Raw genomic sequence first — 23739 nt, forward strand, 5'->3', positions numbered from 1 at the left:
TTGATTGACTATTTGACTTTTTACTATAATAGGGGTGTCAAAAGAATATGAAAAATTGACCAAACCAATCGAACCGATTTATGCTATTTTTTCAATAAAATCGTGAATGTTTATTTAAGTGTACAACTGTTCGGAACAATTGGATGGTCTTTTTAATTTATGAAAAAAATTGAAAAATTCCCTAACCGAACCGAATAACCTTACATGTATGTAAATATATTTTATTTATTAACAATATGTTAAATTTAATATATAGATATATTTTATAACATTTTTCAAATATAAATATAACTTAGGTTTTAGGCCTTTGGTGACTAGACAACTTTGGATTTTGCTCTTTAATTAGCCTTTACTTAATTATGTTGAAAATTAAAAGATACTGTAATAGATATTCTATCAAACAATACAACAAAACCTATCCACACACTCCTATTAAATATTTAACAATACGGCAACAAGGTTTTACATTCTTGTCTTTTCGGTGAAAAATTAAAGTGCTTCATCAGGAACATATTTGTGAAAGAAATATATTAATAGTAGTATACTTTGAGGTGATATTTTAAAAGTAAAAAAAAAAAGGGGGAACTTTCACAAATAGCCATTATAATAAATTTAATTATGCTCCATAGCTATAGTTTGTATATTTACGGGTTGTAGCTACAGTTTAAGTTGTCTCGTTTGTATAATTCGCGGATTTGTATAATTTGTAGGTTTATATAATTTGTGAGTACATTTGTATAATTCGCGGGTACATTTGTATAATTCAGTTATTTTTGTATAAACTCGAAATAACAAATTTATACAATTACAAACATCAGAAGTGTAAACAGTTTATATAAATTATATTATACAAATTCTGAATTATACAAAAGTTATACAAATTCCGAATTATACAAACATGCGAATTAAACAAAACTAAAAAGTTGAGCTGGGTAATTATTGCTAAAAGTAGGTCACAAATTATAATTAAGGTAAACTATAGTTATGCTAACTAATTAACTAGTATATATTTGCTTATACACGTAATTTTGCCAACAAAAAAAAGAAAGTTGATCGATACCGAAGAGAAACCAATATAATTGGAATGATTTTAATATGTCTGATTTTAGTTATATATTATAAAATATCCAAAAAAAAATTAAAATAATATAATTTTAAAAAAATAACCGACCGTGTACCATTGACACCCCTGACTATAACAACAAAACTACTAGTAAAGAAGTAAGAAGTACACAAGTCAAGGCTTCTAATGTACTCCATTGACAAAGTAAGAATATGTAATGAGTGGAGTGAATAACAATTAATGTGTGATAATTGTTAATGTGTGATAAGTTGATGGATTTGAAGAGATTAGTAAAACAAAATAAAATAAAAGTTGTTTCCATTAAAATAATAAAAAAAAAAATCCTAACCTCCAACCATCTTTTTAAAAAATACTTCATAAGAAAGACCTTTATTTTCAATAATTACCAACGACAAAAACACTAATAAAATGAGCATATTTTAAAACTTTAACCAAACAAATTATAAAACTCAAAATAGTGTAATCATGTGGATGATACATGAGAATTAATATTTATAAAATACTTTATATATTAAGATAATAAAGGAATAATTTGAAAACAAATATACCTTAAATCTAAAACAAGTTGACATAACATGTATGAATAGTCAATTAATTTTTTTGTTTGGTCCCCTTCCATTCCTCTTTGGTCCAATTAGTTTAAATGCATTCAATATTAATATTTTAAGCTCACATGGATAGAGTTATTATAAAATTGTTTGAAATTTTTTGATATTGATGCTGATTTACATGGATAGAGTTATTATAAAATTGTTTGAAATTTTTTGATATTGATGCTGATTTATAAGATTGATTTTGGAGGTGGGTGATGTTGAATTTTTTATATAAATTGATAGAGTCCTTCAATTGATTTTCAAATAAAAGTTAGTATTTATAATTTTTTTAAAATCAATGGACGTGTCTTAATATTAACTGATCCACTATATAATGTAGTTTAGTTCATCGACTCTTACTTCGTTTTAGGTCATAACTAACGGGTGTTCGTCAATTTTGACCTATGATTTCGACCTGTTATTAACGTTGTTCCAAAGTGTATTTTGACTTGTCCAAGTAAAAGCCCATTTAAAAATTGATTTGATTTATGAGAAAATTTTATATATTTTAAAATTCTTTTTTTCTTGATATGTTATATACCGTAATAAAGATTCTTTAAAAAGTATGTTGATAATTTAACAAATTAATTTAAAAAATTAAAGTTGATAAGAGTTAAATGGATTAGAATATGAACCATTTTTCTTCTCCTTTGATGAGTTGTTTCCACTATTATAGGATACAATTTGACACCTATATTTTTTTGTCCTTGGGTATAAACATCATAAAACATAAAGAATCTGTAGCAAATAAACAAATATACTAAAGTAAGGTATTTCCAAGTTACATTGCAATGAAAAAATAAAAGAAATAATGCATTTTAATAAATATTAATAAAAAAAAAAAAGAACCACTCATATATATGTATCCTTCTAACCCTTATAATTGCTAACTATTCATTCAAAAAGAAAATCAAAATAATAATAAAAAAAAAAAAAAGAACCACTCATATATATGTATCCTTCTAACCCTGATAATTGCTAAATATTCATTCAAAAAGAAAATCAAAAGACTATTGGTACAAAACTTTTAACTATCAAAACCTAATTTCAAATTAATTATTTGAAATTCGAATTATCACAAAATAATAATTTCAATTTGGTATGAAACTAGACTCTATCAAACGTAAAATAATTATCAATTCAAATTTTAGACTAGAGATCTGCAAGAGCCTAACTTCCTTCCAACAGGATAGTATGAATAAGTTGTAGCTTTGTATAATTATAAAAATCATAAAGAAAGGCATTTACAAAATACCTTTAACACTTTGAGGGTATTACATAGTAAAATGTAATTTAACTTCAATAATTTTAACACAGATAAAACTTACCTGCATCTGATGTATACATGACTTTTACTTTATTAAATCATGTAACTATGAAAATTGCATTAATTTGATGTATACACTAGGTGTGAATAAGTTTTTACCACGTTAACCATAATTAATACTAATAAAAATTAAAGTATGTAAAATTGCCTAAAAGATGTGAAAATATGTGAAAATAAAGGAAAAAGGGAATAAAACATTCTTCATTCTTTGGTGGCTAAATTATAATTTCATCATTTTTCTCTCAATTTCTTTTTAGTTTAATTGGTTATGTTGTTAAATAAATAAAAATCTAAGAGAAAATGACAAAAAAAAGTCCCTTATGTTTGAATCCATCTTTAAAATAATCCTTTAATTATGAATTGAATAGTTTTAGTCCTTTAAGTTTGTTAAAAATTACTTTTTCTGTCTCAATTTATGTAACACATTTTTCTTTTTAGTTTTTTCAAAAAAATAAAAATAAAAATAAATAAAGGACCAAAACTATTTAGTACATATTTTTAAAATTATTTTAAACCTAGACTTAGATATGATTATGATTTCATTAAAATTGCAGAAATATGACAGTGTCAAAGAACATGGAAAGCACCTTCACTTAATTAAAATCAAATATTTAACATGTTTATTTTTGACACACTACAAAAGATCATTAAATTCCAGGCAAACTTAAAAGTCATTTATTTATATATTCAAACATTCCAGGTGTATGAATTAAATAAACATTGACTTATCCGGTCATTTTTATTCGTTCATTTTAGATTTTACACGCCCTTAAAAATAATGATTAATATGAGAGTTGTATCATAGTACTCACATTAATTTATATTCAGTCTTAGGTCTTGAGAAATGATTTGATCAGTGCGTAAGTATTAATGTTGAGGATCCAATAAAAAATAATTATTATCTTTTTTTGATGTGTTAAAAGTCAAGATCGTGTATATTGTGTTAGATATTTATGTGTCCGATGATTTAATGCCATGTGCTCTACTACTTAGTAGTCAAAATTATCTATAAAAAACCAAGGGAACGTAAATTAAATGAGAATATGAGATTATGACCCATCTTTTTTATATTTGACGATTATACAATATAGTCAAAGATTATTTATATCTTATAAGAGAAAAGTAACCTCAAGACAAGAAAAAGACAATTTTTTTAGTCATTGATTTAAAACACAAAAAATAAAGAAAGAGATAAATCACACAATTCAAAATAGTGATTGATGATTTAATCTAGATAAGTTGACTGGTCTAGAAGAATTAATGCAAAAGACATAGTCCAAAGTCTTTAATTAGAAGACTTTATATATATATAGCCCCATTGCTATTAACTTAGTTGGAAATTGTCCAACTAATACTATAATGTCTTTGGATGGATGGATTTTTCAGTTTCATTATCATATTTACAAGCTTTAATTTGGTTCCAATGGTAGATCTACTTGTCTACTTATGTGACCCCCCACCCCCTACACACACCCCATACCAAAAAGTGTATAGTCCCCCACATTACTCCTAACTAAAATATTTTGCCCATTCTATATCTCCTAATTTGCTCACATCACAAGAGGGTTTAAGTAGATTTTTTTTTAAAAAAAGATGGAATTTCTAATCTTAAAAATAAGATAATTACCTACCATAATATAAAGATAACTTGACGAAACAAAGCAACGACCGCAAAAAAAGCCAAAAACATGTTGGGACTTAGCACATTGAAAAGGATTCATGTCTTTTATATAAAGGATCATAATTTATTTACATGAGAAAGTCTCAAGGATACTATAGCATAGCTAGAGAAATAGACTATATGTGTAATGTGAGAGCCTCTAATTAAGGGCTAAGGAACTATGTACATTGTACACCAACTCATGTTTTTTAATATATTTGCTATAGATAATTGGTTAGGCCTCTAGTTTTTCTATTTTAGTAGGTTATCTAGTAGCGCAAATTGGCAACGATTTTGTAATGTTTCACTTGGTGATTAATACAAGGGAAAAGAATAGATGTAGCCCCAAAAGTGAAATTATTTACAAGCGGTCATGTCCTGTTTTTAACTATGAATGCGCGTTTACTGGTATTAACCATCAAAGTACAATATATATATACTCTGATGATATTAATGCGGAAGAAGCAATGTTTTAGTGAAAACACTACCCAGTTACTCTTTGATACTATTGGAGTATATATATACTCTGATGACATCAAAGCGAGGAACATGCAGTGTTTTAATGAAAAAAATTGTTCAATTACTGCTTGATACCATCCGAGTCTATCGATACCATTAAATTATATATATATACTCTAATGATATCAAAGATGAAGAAGCATGGGTTCAGTGAATAGAACAAGGGGGCATTCGGGTAATTAGTTTGAATCGTGGATCCAACCAGGATAAATATATTGGATTGGATCCTATTTGGGTAAACACTTTTACCTAATGGGTCCAATTTGTATATTTTTCCCTTAGTACAATCTGTTACTTACCAAAAAAAAAGAGAGAAGATAACTCGACGATATGCTTATTTCTTACACTGATAATATTATATAGTTTGAACTATTAATTAAGAGTGATTAATTCTTTAGGGGTCATTTGGTTTGAAGACAAGTTATGATGGAATTAGATATGTTGAGATTAGTTATTCTGGTATTGTTTTGTAGTGAATGTTTGATTTGTTATATTAAAAATAATATGCATTGCATAATTTTTAATCATAAGTTGTTTATTTTTTTAAAAAAAATGAAAATGCCCTCCATGTAAAAGATATGAAAAGTGATGTATAAAAAAAGGGTTGAAGGTGTATTTTTATCATTAATTTAACTATTTTATCCCGAGATTAATTATTATAAAGACAGGAATAACTTATTTCAATACTTATTATTAGTCTTGAGANTTACCAAAAAAAAAGAGAGAAGATAACTCGACGATATGCTTATTTCTTACACTGATAATATTATATAGTTTGAACTATTAATTAAGAGTGATTAATTCTTTAGGGGTCATTTGGTTTGAAGACAAGTTATGATGGAATTAGATATGTTGAGATTAGTTATTCTGGTATTATTTTGTAGTGAATGTTTGATTTGATATATTAAAAATAATATGCATTGCATAATTTTTAATCATAAATTGTTTATTTACAAAAAAAATAAAAAACCCTCCATGTAAAAGATATGAAAAGTGATGTATAAAAAAAAGGGTTGAAGGTGTATTTTTATCATTTTAACTATTTTATCCTGAGATTAATTATTATTATTTCACCTAGAGACAGGAATAACTTATTTCAATACTTATTATTAATCTTGAGATAAATTATCACAAGCTTTATAATTAAACAAAGAATTAAAAAATATACTACTAAAAATTTATCCCAAAATTATCTCTTTTTATCAATCAGACCAGATTAGATGTTTAAAGATTGTGTCCATAAATTATTGTTGATAATTCATCCTCGATCAAAAGACCAACATTTAGTTACGTGTCAAGATCATAGTGTGGGGGAGGGGTTAAAGACTTGCTCAAGCCATATATATTTCCACACATAAAAACACCCAAAACACAAACTTTTCTTTTTCCTTCAATTCTATTCACACACACAATATATATATTCTTTATTGTTACACTTCTCTTATAACTTTGTTAAACTTGAAACTACTCTCTCTTTCTCTTCAACTAAACTAACTAATAACAACATGAATGACAACACTAGTTGTTTGTGTTATTTCCATCCAAAAGAAGTGGTTGTGGGAGTATGTGCTTTGTGTTTGAATGAAAGACTCTTAATCTTAGCTTCTAAACAAGAAAAGATGATTAAGAAGAAGAAGAAGAAGATTATTATTAATTTAAGAGAAAAGATGAAGATTAATAATGATGATGGAGAAGAACATTCAAGAATGCATTATCTACCAAAGATATTTGCTTTAACCTCTTTTTTCAATCGTCTTGATATTAGACACTCACGCAAAGAGACTATTCATGATATTGATGTTTCTTCCACTTGTAGCTATGAAGGTATTACTACTACATAATTAACCATTCATTTCTCTTTTTCTCCTTCTTAAATTCTCATGGATCAATTCAGAATTTAAAATTGATTGATATCATAATTTCTTGTTTTTTACACTAGAGTTTCGTATTTGTTGAAATTTTACTGTTTTTTTCATACTTATAGATAAAGAGAGACCATCAGAATTTTAATGAGGAGATTTATAAAAGATAAAAGTATACACGTGAAAAAACCTTTGAGAATTCAACCTAGCTATATTATATGTTCTTTTTAAGCTATAGATTTTGAAGTTGAAAACTTAAAATTTTAAAATTGAGTTTCTGAAGTTGTATTTGAGCATGTATTTTACTTAATACTGAAGTTTTGTGAGTGGAAGTCTCAAAATCTGGCTTAAATATATTTGAAAATTAGATTGACAAAATGTAATGTGAAAGACAAAATTTCAAAATCTAAGGTCAAAGGCTAGCTCTAGGTATAAAATAATTTCAACTTCATGTACATTGTAATTTTTCATAAGCCCTTTCGTTACAAGAAAATATGAAACTAGCTACGAAATTCATAGATAATCCATAACTAAAAAACTCCCAACTAATTAAATTTTCTTAAAATTCATTGCTAAATGGAATTAACATAAAATTTTAGTTATTTAGCCGTAAAAGATTTTCCTTCACTAAATATATATATATATATATATTTTAAGAAAAATTGTTGGACTTAGTTGAACTTGTTAAATCTATATTGCATCAGCCATCAGCAATTGTGTCCCTACTCACCCCCCTCACCCCACCCTTTTTTCTTTCTTTCTTTTGGCCAGGTCCCTTTTCTTGGGAACTTATGATGTTTTTGAATTTTTCAGCCTTTACTTTAACTTGGTTCTATATATTTGGACATTTATGTCATATTATTATTATATGCATAAAATTGATAAATGTAGCATAAAATTTTACTCAATTACTTTTATCCATTTAACAATAAAGCATTTTATGAAAACTATGAACTTAAATCAAATTTACTAGCATATAGTTCAGGTCGAACGTTATGAGTTCACGTGAATATATAATCAAAAAACTACAACATGCAAACTACAAAGATACAAAACCCAATTTACTTAAAAAAATAAGTTAATAGGAAAAAACAGTAATTTTGAACATTAGGTAGCAAGTGAATAACGACTAGCACCAAATAAGTGCCTTTTTAATAAGAAAATTTATGATTATCTACCTGCTCCTTTTTAACTTTATATTTTCAATTGTATTCTGTTTTCATAGTTGAGTTTTGTGCAAACTTTCCATAAAAAGTGCATGTACTTATACTATAGTATTACAAAATTATGTGTTACGCAAATTAACCTTGCATATGAAGTATAGTTAATATAATTGTTTGCATACTTATAATTAGGAGTGGAGCTATAGCTTCAGTGAAAAATTATACTATTTATACTTGATTAAAATATTTTTTATGTACATATATTGAAACCCTTCAGCTAGTTCGTATATATACTTCTTTATTTTTTCAATCTCCTTAATGAAAATTATAGCTCCGGCACTGCTTATAACTCTCTAATAACTAGTAATTCATTCAAATTAAATATGACTATCTAGCTATTTTATTGAGATTTTTTTTTTTTGGTTTTTGTTGTTGATATGAATTGACTTTAAATGCAAGTAAAATAACAACAATCATTGTTTTTTACTCATTATTTTATAGATCTAACTCTCAACTTTTTTGTTGTTTGTAGATTCTTTTATCTCAATAAAGTTTGAAAATAATGGAGTAGGCTCATGGGAGAAGGGAGCAGTTGGCACAGTACCAAAGTTGTCACTAATTAAGCATTGTGACAATAACAATAATAATATGTCTAATAAAGTTGCATTAATAGAGCATGTTACAAAGCCACGTATGCAACTTAGGTGGCGAAAGCGGATTGGTCACATCTTCCATCTCATTAAATTAAAGAGATCATCTACCAAAGGTGGTAATGCTAATCATGTGGGCACCAAATTAGAAGGTGTGAAGGTGAGATATGGATGGATAAGGACTCTTACAAAGAGAAAAACCAAACAATGAATTATATATATATAATTCATAACAAGGCAAAGCAAAAACCAAAAGAGCTATATGTCTAAGAAAAAAGTAAAAAAAGAGGGCCAAGCTTTCATCCACTTATTACTATCTCCTAGCTACCTTTTTAAAGTGTGAATGGAAATATAGCTTTTGTGAAGATTAGCTTGGCTTTTTCCCCTTTTTTATTTGTTATTTTTATATCTCCTTTCACTTGTTTGGCATATGTTGTATTCTAAAATTAATATGTGAGACAATCCCATGTTATAGCCACTTCTTGATTTGTCTAAGAAAAAAGGATAATGCTCAAAACATGAATTGATTTCTTCCTCTTATCCTACATCTATATGCATGTCTATGTTTGTGTCTATAACTCTTGCCTAACCCATGTTATGCAAGGTAGAAATGATTCTATAGTTACATTTCAAATTATACTATTTTTTATTAGTTTGTTTAGTGTCTGATAAAATATAGGGGAAATGGTATGATATACTCCTCAATTTTGTCATTTAGAGCTGATATATCCCTCGTTATGAAAGTGGTTCATATATACCCTTATATGTGAGCCATTTGTATAATAGTAGGGGTATATATGAGTCACTTTCATAACAAGGTATATCAGCTCTAATGACAAAGTTGAGGGTATATTATACCATTTTCCCTATTTGATATAACGTTTGGACCATGCGAAGTAGAAACGATAACATCCACTCTATTATTACCATTTAGATGATACTATTATTTTATTCGTTAATTTGTTCTAATGTTAAACAATACGTTTGGTCAAATTGTGTATAGTATCTGAATCACAAAGTAGAAATGTCAACCCATGTTATGTGTGAAGTTGAAACGATAGCATCCTACTCTATCGTTACATTTCCAATTATACTATTTTTCATTAATCTATTCTAGTGTCTGATGGAATACATTTCATGATATTTTATATAGCATTTTGTATCATTCTGAAATAATATCTCACTCCATTATTACCGTTTATATGATACAATTTTTTATTCGTATGTTCTAATGTCTAACAATACGTTTGGTTTAATTTTGTATAGTAGAAATGATAGCATCCAACTCCTTCGTTACGATTCATATATAGTATATATATATATAATAGTATTTTCTTTTCTATCCCCTGTCACTTGTTTGGCATATGTTGTAATTTAGGGATTTACATGATCGGGTTGGTTCGAATTTTTCAAATATCAAATCAAATCATTTGTGTCGAATTTTTAAATCTATAAACTAAACCAAACCAATAAAACTCAGGTTTTTCAACCTCGGGTTTTTCGGGTTTTTCCGGTAAAGTATTCATACAAACATATAATTTACTTGTACTTCAAATATTTCTTTAGTCCTACCAAAATACAACTATCTAAGGTGTTTCTTAGAAAAATAACACAAAATATGATATGAGTAATGACACTAAAATATCCAACAAAAAAANATTAGGTTGTTTAGTGTCTGATAAAATATAGGGGAAATGGTATGATATACTCCTCAATTTTGTCATTTAGAGCTGATATATCCCTCGTTATGAAAGTGGTTCATATATACCCTTATATGTGAGCCATTTGTATAATAGTAGGGGTATATATGAGTCACTTTCATAACAAGGTATATCAGCTCTAATGACAAAGTTGAGGGTATATTATACCATTTTCCCTATTTGATATAACGTTTGGACCATGCGAAGTAGAAACGATAACATCCACTCTATTATTACCATTTAGATGATACTATTATTTTATTCGTTAATTTGTTCTAATGTTAAACAATACGTTTGGTCAAATTGTGTATAGTATCTGAATCACAAAGTAGAAATGTCAACCCATGTTATGTGTGAAGTTGAAACGATAGCATCCTACTCTATCGTTACATTTCCAATTATACTATTTTTCATTAATCTATTCTAGTGTCTGATGGAATACATTTCATGATATTTTATATAGCATTTTGTATCATTCTGAAATAATATCTCACTCCATTATTACCGTTTATATGATACAATTTTTTATTCGTATGTTCTAATGTCTAACAATACGTTTGGTTTAATTTTGTATAGTAGAAATGATAACATCCAACTCCTTCGTTACGATTCATATATAGTAAATATATATAATAGTATTTTCTTTTCTATCCCCTTTCACTTGTTTGGCATATGTTGTAATTTAGGGGTGTACATGACCGGGTTGGTTCGGATTTTTCAAATATCAAATCAAACCATTTGTGTCGAATTTTTAAATCTATAAACCAAACCAAACCAAACCAATAAAACTTGGGTTTTTCAACCTCGGGTTTCCGGGTTTTTTGGATTTTCGAGTTTTTCGAGTTTTTCCGGTAAAGTATTCATACAAACATATAATTTACTTGTACTTCAAATATTTCTTTAGTCCTACCAAAATACAACTATCTAAGGTGTTTCTTAGAAACATAACACAAAATATGATATGAGTAATGACACTAAAATATCCAACAAAAAAATAATACAATAATAATGAAATCGCGTAAAACAAATATTGTAAATTAACAAGTCATAATGAAAATGATCATAATTTAAAAGTACTAAATCATGCTAAAATAAGTTTAATAAGTATTAGTTACATGACTAAATATTAAAGGAAATTAAAATTAGATTATGTATTTGAATTGTCTAAACCAATGTGTAAAACCAAAGAACAAATATTCAATATTATTGTCATTCTTAGTGTTGAATTGATTATCTTTTTGCATTAGTATTAGTTTGATTTAGATTTAAGTTTTATTATAATTACCAACATCTATGGACTATAATCTTTATTGAACCATTCAGAATTCTAAGTTTCAAACTTGAAATAATATATTAAAAGATAAAAACTATGAAAAAGTATAAGAACTATTTAAAAATTATATCAAAGTAAATATTTTTATGTGTAAAATAAAATTTTAAAATTATATATATAATTTCGGGTTGGTTTGGTCTCGGGTTGGTTTTTTTTAGTTAAAACCAAACCAACCCAAATATAATCGGGTTTTTTTTCTCGATTTGACTCGATTTGCGGTTTGATTCGATTTTTGGTTCGATTTTGTAGACCCCTATATGTTGTATACTAATGACAACCCCATGTTATATCCACCTCTTGAATTGTCTAAGAAAAAAAAGGACATGCTCAAAGCATGAATTCTCTTCCCCATATCCTATATCTATATACTTGTGTCTACATTTGTGTCTATAACTCCTGCCAACCCATGTTATGTATTTGCCTTTTTGGAAAGTACAAATTTGCAAAAAGTCCAATCTAAATGCTCCACAAAAAGGAAGAAACTTGATTAAAGAAGGAATAGGAGCCATACCTCCTATGCTACAACTTGTCATCTAGTTGTCTTAGTCAGAGCTAGGCATCTTCTCTTGCTTCACTTCACAACAATATCATTTTAGTGATTCTACAATAATTGATAGCTTTTGCTTTTTTGCTTGATAAGACAATTCTTAGAAAATTTTATGTGTTTATTCAAAATCTTATATTATAATATGTCTGACAGAACATTTGGTGAGATCATCAGGATCATGCTAACTACAAATAATAATATCCTACTCTATCTAAATGAGTACTATATATTTTCTTATTAGTCTATTCAAGTGTCTAATAGAACACATTTGGTGATATTTTGTATAGCATTCGAATCATGTGAAGTAGAAATGATAGCATTTCATTCTATATTATTATCGTTTATATGATACTATTTTCTTAGTGTAGAGAATATTTGGTGAAATTTTATATAGAATCTAGATTACGCGAAGTAGAAATGATTACATTCAGCAACTTCTTTGTTACAATTCATAGGATGCAAATTCAATTTTATTATTAGTTCGTTCTTAATTAAGAAAAAAACAAAATTTTATATTTGAAAACTTATATTTTAATTATAATGAGAAGATGTTTTTCTCAGCGCATATTATACGTAATAACACACTCAGAAACACTAGTTTAAAAAGTCTCTTTTCTTTCTCTCTTAAACTCCGATCTTTATCTAATTAAACTAGTATTTCATTTGCAACATTATGCTATGGTGTTATTATTGAATTCTAATTTATCCTTTCAATTAGTTCAACTAATTTTCCCATTTCTTTTAAATAGAATTATTGAACACACACACACCCCTTTTTCCATCCTTCACGTGAAAACCCATCCCTCAATAGAAGTGTGTGATAATTGATAAGATACATATTTTTTTGTACATGTGCAAAGCACATAAGAGGGGGTCCAATTCCTATTGTGAATGTTGGAGAATAGTATATAAGGTGTTTATGTAAATCCCCCCCTCCCCCCTACCTACATGTGTATATATATGTTTTGATTCTTAACAAATAGGGACCATAGATATATAATTCATGAAGGACCACCATTAATTAGAATGATGTTGAAAATAGAGGACTAATGGGGTAAAAGAAAATGACATAACATCAATTCCAGACTTGCCTAACGACACAAATCTAACTATTTATCCATATTCAATGTGTTTGGGAAGGTGAGTCAAGGATTTTAGTTGAAGAATTAATGAATGAGCTTATTTAATTCAACTCATGGTTTTAAAAATAATAAAATATCTCTACCTATTTATTGTTTAGTTAATTTACAAGCATACAAGGTGTTGTTTGATCAATTAAGAAGCATTTGTTATCGATGTCACAACTAAAATCAATTTTGTTTTTGCATGAATGATGGAGTATTAGAACTTTGTGTTCTTGCTAGCTTGAGATTGATTTTTTCCACACATTGGTGATGTAGTTACACTTATTTGTGTTTTTTTTATTAGAGTTTTGGAATAATAATGTGTTTAGCACCTTGTTCTTGGAACGGTCCTAAGGACTCATTTGGTTTTATTAAGATTAATTAAGACGTTTGAATCTGTATTATGCATATGTAAATGATTGAAATGTGATGTTGGGTGAATTTACCTTTTTTTAAGTCATATTTCACCCACATATGAGCATTGTTACTTCGTGATTCATAAAGTAAATGGATAATTGCTAGTAGAATTGGATATGGAAAATTTAGGAATAAAATATGGGTTAAGGGAGTAGGGTACATCTGTAAAACCTAGTTTGCTCTGCTTGGATAAAATACAAAAAGATATATAAATGTATTGGGAGTAATTTACCACATTCCTGCTCAATGATGTAGGTTTGAGGCCAAAATGGATAGGTATTTATATAGCTCGAAAGACCATGACCATATCATCAATCTTACAAATTCAACAATTCAGTAGATATCTTAAATATGCTTAATAACTATAATTGAAAAAGACATAAATGTGCAAGTGACATAGCCCTACCGTCTACGTCTTTAAACTCTCTGTGAACAACTCTTGCAATAATTTTCTACTCTAATATAATTGCTTTCTGTCGAATTCAATAATTTCATTAATTAGTAGAATAGTTATCAAAATAAACTCTCTAAAATTGGACAACATTAATTCTAATAAATACGATAGTAAAAACACTTATTTCTTTTAAAAGCTCATTCAAACAACTCAATTCTCTAAAATAAATAAAATAAATAAATAATATTAAGTAATAAAGAAGCAACTTACCAAAAACTTATCAAACATGCCATTAATCTTTTCCATTTTTTCCATCGTGTAAAGCTTACCATCTGACTCTCAAAATTATTGCATTTTGTCAACTTCCCTTTTAAGTATTAATTCTCTATTATATAATATTACTATACAATTGCTTTTCTAATTTTAATATTTCGAATTAAGAAAAAGTTATATTAAAAAAAAAACTCCAACAAAAAAGAGAAAAGTGCAACTGGAATTCTCTTTGGGAAAAGTATTTTATTAATTTTTCTATGTACCTTTTTCAAAAAAAATAATTAGTTTTTTAAAATTTATTAGTGCCTTTTTCAATTGACTTTCGTTTGTCGTCTTTTCTTTCCTAAAAGAAAATAAAAGAAAAAGACTAACCATTTGATGTTGCAATTATTGTCAATAGAAAATGCATTTTTTTATGATATATATGTGGTCTCAAATTAGATAGTTAAAATAATAATTAAAACGATTATTTGGATCCTCAAATATTACGGAACTAGAATTGGTAGAATCGCTGAAGGATGATCTGTTGAACGTTCTTCATCAATTTTTTTATTTAAATATATTATTATTATTATTATAAAACTAATTAATTAAGACTCAAGAAATTATTTCAAAACCTATCATCTAAATGTGCTAAAATATTTAATAGCATTCGTTAATTTTTACATCTAACACGTTTAGTTAATTAATGACATTTTTTGCTTTATAAACTTATATAGAAACCCTCTAGTAATACAATATCACATGTAACATACAGAATAGAAAAATAAACAGAAATGTGGAGGAAAGAAAAGGAAATTAAATCCCACAAATCAGAAAATTGAAAAGAATAGCGAATTATTATTAATAATAATAATAATATAAATAAATATTTTTTTAAAAAAAGAGTAACCTCTTACATGAAGACTCACACTATGTGTGAAATTTAAATAAATTAAGGATCAGACTTGACTGGATCTAAAAGGATTGAACCACATTAGATCTAATATTTACTTAATCTTACCTTACATTTTCTTAAAAAAATATTTTCGCGTCTTGAACTCGTGAACTCCTGATCCACGATAAAAATAATTGATCGTGGCATGAAATCTCCCTTCAAACACATAAAAAAAAACATACATACTAAAATCAAATTACATTTGCAATTAAATATCTTGATATGTATTCTTGGATGTCTTGGCCAAGTTTGAGAGAAAAAACACTAAATAAAAAATTAAATGTAGGTTTAGAAAAGAAAAAGTTTAGACAATAAAGACTACTTTTAAAGGCTCAAGTCAAACAACTCTTTTTAGAAGGCATATCATTTTGTGTCCAAACTTAATGAAGGTTCTTGTAAAAGGCTTTATGTTAGATTTTTCTATCAAAATTAATAATAGGGTCTTTAGATAACATGGTAGGCCAATTGCTATTTATTTATGTACCTTTTTAGCTACATTTTCTACTTTTCTTTTTCTATATCTTTTCTTCCTTTTTACTTCAAAATGGACAGTCCGCATGACTTGATACACATAGATAGTAGTTGATGATTCAAGATAATCTTTCTTCTCTAAGATTGTCTCCTAAGCCCATCCTCTATTCACACACACACATCTATGTCTATAATGTTGTGTCCTTTGTTCTACCTCTAGTTTTCCTATTTATTTTGAGTATAAGTTTGTAATTTAGGGGTGTACATGGCCGGGTTGGTTCGGGTTTTTCAAATATCAAACCAAACCATTTGTGTTGGATTTTTAAATTTATAAACCAAACCAAACCAATAAAACTTGGGTTTTTCAACCTCGGGTTTTTTCGGGTTTTTCCAGTAAAGTATTCATACAAGCATATAATTTACTTATACTTCAAATATTTCTTTAGTCCTACCAAAATACAACCATCTAAGATGTTTCCTAAAAATATAACACAATATGATATGATTAATGACACTAAAATATCCAACAAAAATAATAATAATGAAATCGCATAAAACAAATATTGCAAATTAACAAGTTATAATGAAAATGATCATAATTTAAAAGCACTAAATCATGCTAAAATTAAGTTTAATAAGTATTAGTTACATGACTAAATATTAAAGGAAATTAAAATTAGATTATGTATTTTAATTGTCTGAATCAATGTAAAACTAAAGAACAAATATTCAATATTATTGTCATTCTTAGTGTTGAATTGATTTCCTTTTTGCATTAGTATTAATTGATTTTGATTTAAGCTTTATTATAATTACCAATATTTGTGGACTATAATCTTTATTGGCCCATCAAAAATTCTAAGTTTCAAACTTGAAATAATATATTAAAATATAAAAACTATGAAAAAGTATAAGAAATATTTAAAAATTATATCAAAGTAAATATTTTTATGTATAAAATAAAATTTTAAAATTATATATATAATGTCGGATTGGTTTGGTCGCGGGTTGTTTTTTTTTAATTAAAACCAAACCAACCCAAATATAGTCGGGTTTTTTTTTCCAAAACCAAACCAAGTCAAACCAAACCACTAGTCGGATTTTTTTGGGGTTGACTCGATTTGTGATTTGGTTCGGTTTTCGGTTCGTTTTTATACACCCCTAGCACTACAAAAGGAACCCTAATTACTAACAAAAAAATTCGTTGGTAAATTAATCAAATTGGTTGGCAAATTGAGTTACCAACCAAATGCCAACTGATATTAATCCGTTGCTAAAAGGCTCGTCGGTAAATATTACCAACCGATTTTAATTTGTTGGTAAACATACCAACGAAAAATCAGTTGGTAAACACCCAAAGATGTTGTTACAAAATTTTGAAACATGGCCCTAAAATTTCCGTTGGTAAATTCACCAGCTAATTTTTGGTTAGTATATCGTTAGTACCTTTACTAATGAATTGAAAAGGAGTTAGTAAATTTTTTTCTTCATTATTCGATTCCGTTGGTAATTATAGTAACAAATGTATGATAGTAAACTTTTCCAGATACATTGGTAAGGTTGGCAATTTTAGTAACCGAAAATTTATGTTGGTAATTTACCAATAAATTTTAAATACTTTTTTACTGGGGAGTAAAGCGCTCCCTAACAAAGGCGACTCCGTACCCAAGGGGAATCAAACCTGAGACCTCTTGGTTAAGGATGAAGGAGTACTTACCACTCCACCACAACCCTTGTTGGTAATAAATTTTAAATACATTATTATAATTATTTGTTTTTCTAATAAATTTACTAATTGATTGTTAGTTTGTTGGTAATATNTCGCTTGCAAATATACAAAAATGATAAGTATATATAAATGGAGGCTGCGATTTGTATATTTCGAGCGAATATACAAACATAGTAAGTATATACAAACTCTGAATTTATACATTTAAAAACTTTTCAGAACTATGTTTGTATATTCCACTTGCCAATATACAAACAAAGTAATTTATTATGAATTTCTTATAAATAGTATACAAATAGCTAGCGTAAGCATATACAAATTCTGGATTTATACAATCATGAACCAAATTATACAAATTCTGAATTTATACAATTAGGAAATCGAATATATAGCAAAATTTCACAAATTGTAGCCACGGATTAAAAATAATCGAAACTATAACTATATTACATAATATATTCTAGATATTTTTCATTTCGCGTAATTTTCCCTTTTATATATGAACATGTTTTCTATAGCAAAAAATATAAATAAAAGGTGGACGTATTCTAGTATTATATTTGTGAAGAAATTAAGCTTGGTGGTTAATTAATAGGGAAAATTGTATAAAATAATAAGTTATTAATTCAAATTAAATGATATAGCCATGGTTTATTTTATTTGTAATTCACAGCAAACATTCCATTTTTTTGTCATCTGGTTCGGTATACAATTAGCCTTTTTCGGTATACACATGTATAAAATGTATAAAATGCGTTTGTATTTGTATAAAGCAAGAGAAAAGTGTATATCCAAATACAAATATATATATTTTTGTCCTATACACTTATAATTATACAAATATAGATCTTATTATACAAATTACAATGTATAAATGAATTTATACAAAATTAAACAATTTGTATAAAATTGGATGCATTTAGCAAATTATACAAATCAAAAGCTCCATAGCAAACATAAAATTTGTTATGGAGCACAATTATGCAACCTATAGCTATAACATACAAATATGATTTTTATGTTTGCTATATGGGAAAGTTGCCCTAATTAATATCCCACTCAATTTTATTGATTACTTGTTACGTCTCTTTAATTGTGAAAGTGAAAAATACCTTTTTCTATAATTAAATAAGGCTGAAAAATAAGGGAGAAATGGGTTTTTAGTCTTTTATCAATATTTTTAGATTTATTTATTTTTTTACGAGAGATTTTCAAACTTACATGATATAAAAATAAAAAAAGTCATTTTCTTTAATTCAAATTGTAAAAAGGAAAGAGATCTTATTTCCTCGAAAAAAGATAATGAATCTTTCGTACACTAACAATATTATTATTCGGTGGCAGTAATATAATTTGATAATTTTAATGAGTGCAGTAAATAACCTGTTATAATTATATAGTAACTTTTAAAATATATTAAAAGTATGAAAATTACAGTGTTAGTCCATATAAGTTAAAATCTAAAAATAGAAAATGAGGAAGACTAGTTCTTCACTAATATGTTGTGAGAAATATAGTGAAACGAGAATTTTTAGGCCCATAATTGTTGGTGAATGATGACCTTAAAAGGCCTCATACTATGGGTCTTCATTAATTTTAGGCCTTCTTCATTTTTGAGTACCAATATATGAAGAGGAAGTTAACCTCGCTATCTTTTGGGTGTACATAGGGTAAATTCCTCATTTCTATACAATAGCTTGTAAATCACACAAAGAAGATAACCCGCACTAGATAAGTTCGATCCGATGCGATGAGGTCGACCCAGAAAGCAAATTCCTTGTTTTAGCTTCATACATTTGACTATTTCTATAATAATATTTACCATCGCTAATTAATATAAATATATATTATATGCTTATCGGTTATTTTTTACTGAATAATCTATTATTTAACTTGATTTCTCATATATGAATAAATGAGTTTCATTATGTTTATGTGGGTTCTAGGAATCTTATACTCTATGGATTGGTTCCTAAGGCAATAACCCATGATTTTGCTTTAAAGTGGTTCATCTCAAGATTGCGTAGAATTCTTCATACTTCTAAGATCCAAGATCTGACCAACTAACTTGATTAACAAACTACATTAGATATAAATTCATTTTACTTTTTAAATCCATTTTAAATGATGTCCATTTCTTTTTTTAAAGATTCTATCGATTTTTTTTTTATTGTGGCTATATTTATGATACAACATCCTCATGTTCTCATACACTATATTGCACATCATTTTTTTAGGAAAAGTCTTGCTACATTTAAAAAATATAAAAAATATCACTATATTATGTAAATAAACTCCAAAAATCTCATTGTTTATGAAAAAATCTCTCCCTTATTTGTCGTTTTTAGCCATTCAACTTACTAAATTTTCTTCCCAAATTTCTTGGTTTTAGTTTAGGTAATATTTTTTTAATATATTAATAAAAATTACCATTTGACGGTTAATAGAAATCAGATTAAGTTATAATATATCTTTCCCATATTAGGTACAGGGCGGTTCAACGTAATTGGGGGCCTAAAGCGAAATTTCAATTTGCGGCCTAAAATATAAATACACTTCATATACGTATTTATTTTAAAAAAATAAAATACACTATTACGATGAAAATTATTAGTACTTAATATTGTTTTTTGAGTTACTAGTTTTAGGTAGGATTTTATCAACTCAACATTGAAAAACATCTTTTAAGTGAGACAATTATTATATGTATTGTTAACATAATGATATAAGTAATAAGTTGATAAATATTAAATAAAGATAAGAGTTAGAAGTTTAGAATCATAGAATTTGACTCAAAAAGTTGATGACTTGGTATATCTCATTTTAATATGCTTAGAGTAATGCTTGAAACTAAAATTTAAAAAGAAATAAAAAAGAATTTGTAATTCACTTTGTTCAACACTTTTCACTGTTAATTTTTATTTTTAACAAAGTACAAAAGATGTTAAAGTGGATAAAATAATTTATTTTTTAAAAAATTATACTTTAATTTTTCTATAAAAATTTTAACACATAATTTATACTTGACAAACATTTGGGGCCCCCGAAATTTGGGGGCCTAAGGCAAAGGCCTTATTTTTGAAAGCATAGAGCCGGCCCTGATTAGGTAGTACTATATATTACATTTTGTTACGTATCAATACGATGAAAAATTGCATCATGAAATGTTAGTTAATTTTTTTATAATTTAACTCTAAAAATAGGAAATTGTACGATTAAAAGTGGACAGAGGTAGTAATATTTTGATTTCTAAAAAAAAAAAACATGGTTGCATTTGCATTGTCCCAAAATTCTGTATTTCCTAATCTCCACTCTGCCGGCGACTGAGTACCGACTGAGCCTCCGGCGATTCCGACCTCGAATCCGACCTCGAATCCGACCAGCGTCAAGGTACTATTCTCTCTTGCCATTTGGTTAGCTACTTCTAGTTTACTACTTGAATGTTGATTTTCTTTTACAGTTGAAGGTTGAATTCATAAAAATGGAGTAGCTGTTATTGTTCGAGAGGGCCTTACCTGTTCTTCACTTTCCCATTTAATTTCCTGGCTTTGATAGAGGCGAATAGGTGTAACAGAGTTGAACCAAAAAAAAGAAATCGTTTTAGAAATACCTAATTGAACCAAACCGAATTTGAAAAAAATGAACAAATTTTCTGTACCTTTGGTGGTACACCCATTCAATACTCCGATAATGTATTCTGTTATGTAATATTTCTTTGTGATCTGCTCAAGTAAACTTGTTCCATCATAATTTATGATGGTGGTTGTGGAACCTCTATTGAGATATTTGAGGTACAAAATTTATGTCTCGGCTTCATATTCTCCAGTTAACTGCAATGGTAGAAATGTTTTGGTTGAATATGTTTTCTTCAGCAATGAGAACCATGTAAAGATTTTATCACCACTTCTATACTGAGCATGTATGTGTGGTGGATTGATAACTGTGTGAATTGAAATTAATCTTTCTTAGATGACTGAGTTCTCTCTCTGTGCTTTGATGTGTGTGTGTGTATTTTTTAATGATAATGTGTCTATCCATTGATGCTTTCCACCAACTTAAATCACAGGTCCATATTTAATGCTTTTATGCGTAAATGTTTCTACCTTCACTAAAGAAGTTTGTAGTTTCTGGTGCAATAGAAGTTCTGTATTCAATTCATTTTGGTAATGAACCTCCAGCTACTTGTTCAATTCCAAATTGATTTGAAGATTTCCTCAAATCCAGAAGCTAGTTGGTTGATGGAATCGTGAGAGAAGCAGAGGAAGAAATTGAGTTTGAGCAGCTGGAGTACTGGAGTTGTTCCTCATCACTTGTTTTGTTCCCAAAATAAGAATGAGGATAGTCGGACTGACCGGAGGGATTGCTTCAGGGAAGAGCACTGTCTCCAACCTTTTCAAGGCTCATGGTATTCCCGTTGTCGATGCTGACATCGTAGCTCGGGTAACTACGTTTCCCTTTTCCTTTTGCTATTCCGTTACCAGGTTTATTTAGTGCATCAAATATAAAGAGTCTTAAAATATTATGCTTGATTAACTGTCAATTTGGGCATATTATCTCCATCCGCTAAAATTTATGCAAGTTTTTGGCAAGCTCTATATACTGACAAAAAAATATAATTATGTAGAACGTTTTGAAGAAAGGAACAGGTGGTTGGAAAAAGGTTGTTGCCACATTTGGTGAGGATATCTTACTGGAAAATGGAGAAGTTGATCGTGCAAAGCTAGGTCAAATAGTATTCTCTGATCCGGGAAGACGTCAGCTTCTTAATAGGTAAAGTTTGGTATGAAAATATGAACTAGTTGCTGAGTGAAGTTCTACTTTTTTAATCTTCCTGGTTTATTGTTAGATAATTTACACGTTCAACTTGTCTGATATAATGTTATGATAAAGGAAAAAATGGATCAGCAGATAGTTAGTCCTGTAATCAGTCTTTCAATTAGATCAGCAGATAATTAATCCTGTATTCAGTCTTTCAATTAGATCAGCAGATAATTAATCCTGTATTCAGTCTTTCTGGGTCGAGCTCGTCGCACCGGGCTTGCATAGTGTGGGTTACCTCTCCTATGTGGTTTGCGAACTATTGCATAGGAGTTGGGGCTTTACCCTGTGCGCACCCAAGGATAGCGGCTGCAGGTTTCCTTGTCATTAAAAACAAAAAATTGGATACTTTTTGTCTAATCCAAAGAAACAAAACTAGTACTTCCTCTTATTTTCTTATGTTCGCCGAGTAACATTAATAAAAAAGGTTCAGGATAGTTCCTTTCTACAATCAAAATATATGAAGAAAAACTTTATATCTGGAAAACTTCATCCTATAGCTGATTCTGGTTTGATTTGGTGTGGTGATTTTGGAGCTTCCTTGAGAACTTAGTTTCTCTTTCCACACAAATGAGACAACTTGTTTCCATGCCTGGAACTTGAACTCAGAGAAGTAAACATGAGGGGTGAACGCAGAGAAATAAAAACCATAAGTAAACTGCTATCAAACTGTTATATTTCAGAATATTAATACTAAATGCTTAAAACATCTCTTATCTTTTTTTTTATTTTTTATGTAGGTTTAAAACATCTCTTATCAATGACATTTATTTTACTTTGGTCAGTAAAGAGTATAATCTCTTTGGGATTGGCAGTTTAGTAGCTCTTTGAAAATTGAAGGATTAAGGCATAGTTGTTTTTGTTACATTTACTTTAATCTTGTGTTTACTGTAGTCTTTCCTTTTTAGTTAGAGATTTGTGTGTTAGTTTAGAGAGACATGTGAAATGTAGAAACCTCCAGTTTTATAGATGATATCATTTTTTAGGATAAAGGCATGGTTGTTTTTATTACATTTATGCCAAGTCTTGTGTTTATCATAGTCTTTTCCATGTAATTAGAGATTTTGATGTCGGTTTAGAGAGACATGTGAGATTCAGTCATTTAGAGAAGCTCCAGTTTTATAGAACTCTTATTAGG

The 23739-nt window shown here is 28.0% G+C and overlaps 3 protein-coding genes across 15 annotated transcripts in view; 2 read left to right on the forward strand and 1 right to left on the reverse strand.

Moving 5' to 3' along the window:
* The window catches only part of LOC125845036 (E3 ubiquitin-protein ligase BRE1-like 1), a 187823-nt gene that overhangs the window by 114348 nt on the left and 49736 nt on the right, over positions 1 to 23739 (reverse strand). The gene's annotated exons all lie outside the window — the stretch shown is intronic.
* Positions 6556 to 9422, forward strand: LOC125845046 (uncharacterized). Its single transcript, XM_049524459.1, has 2 exons — positions 6556 to 7007; positions 8741 to 9422. The coding sequence occupies exons 1-2, from the start codon at positions 6689 to 6691 to the stop codon at positions 9067 to 9069; spliced, it is 648 nt and encodes a 215-aa protein (XP_049380416.1). The 5' UTR covers positions 6556 to 6688; the 3' UTR covers positions 9070 to 9422.
* Positions 21067 to 23739, forward strand: part of LOC125845042 (dephospho-CoA kinase-like) — a 98118-nt gene continuing 95445 nt past the window's right edge. For 9 of the 12 annotated variants that reach the window (XM_049524457.1, XM_049524453.1, XM_049524456.1 and 6 more), the window contains exons 1-2: positions 21891 to 22223; positions 22408 to 22553. In XM_049524457.1, the coding sequence (XP_049380414.1) occupies positions 22116 to 22223; positions 22408 to 22553 (254 nt within the window). In that variant the 5' untranslated portion in view covers positions 21891 to 22115. Of the gene's footprint in view, positions 21197 to 21890; positions 22224 to 22407; positions 22554 to 23739 lie in introns of those variants that run through there. The other 3 variants (XM_049524446.1, XM_049524449.1, XM_049524447.1) reach the window with 3 other exon arrangements.

The sequence above is a fragment of the Solanum stenotomum genome, chromosome 11 (assembly GCF_019186545.1).
Source record: "Solanum stenotomum isolate F172 chromosome 11, ASM1918654v1, whole genome shotgun sequence".
Lineage (NCBI taxonomy): Eukaryota > Viridiplantae > Streptophyta > Magnoliopsida > Solanales > Solanaceae > Solanum > Solanum stenotomum.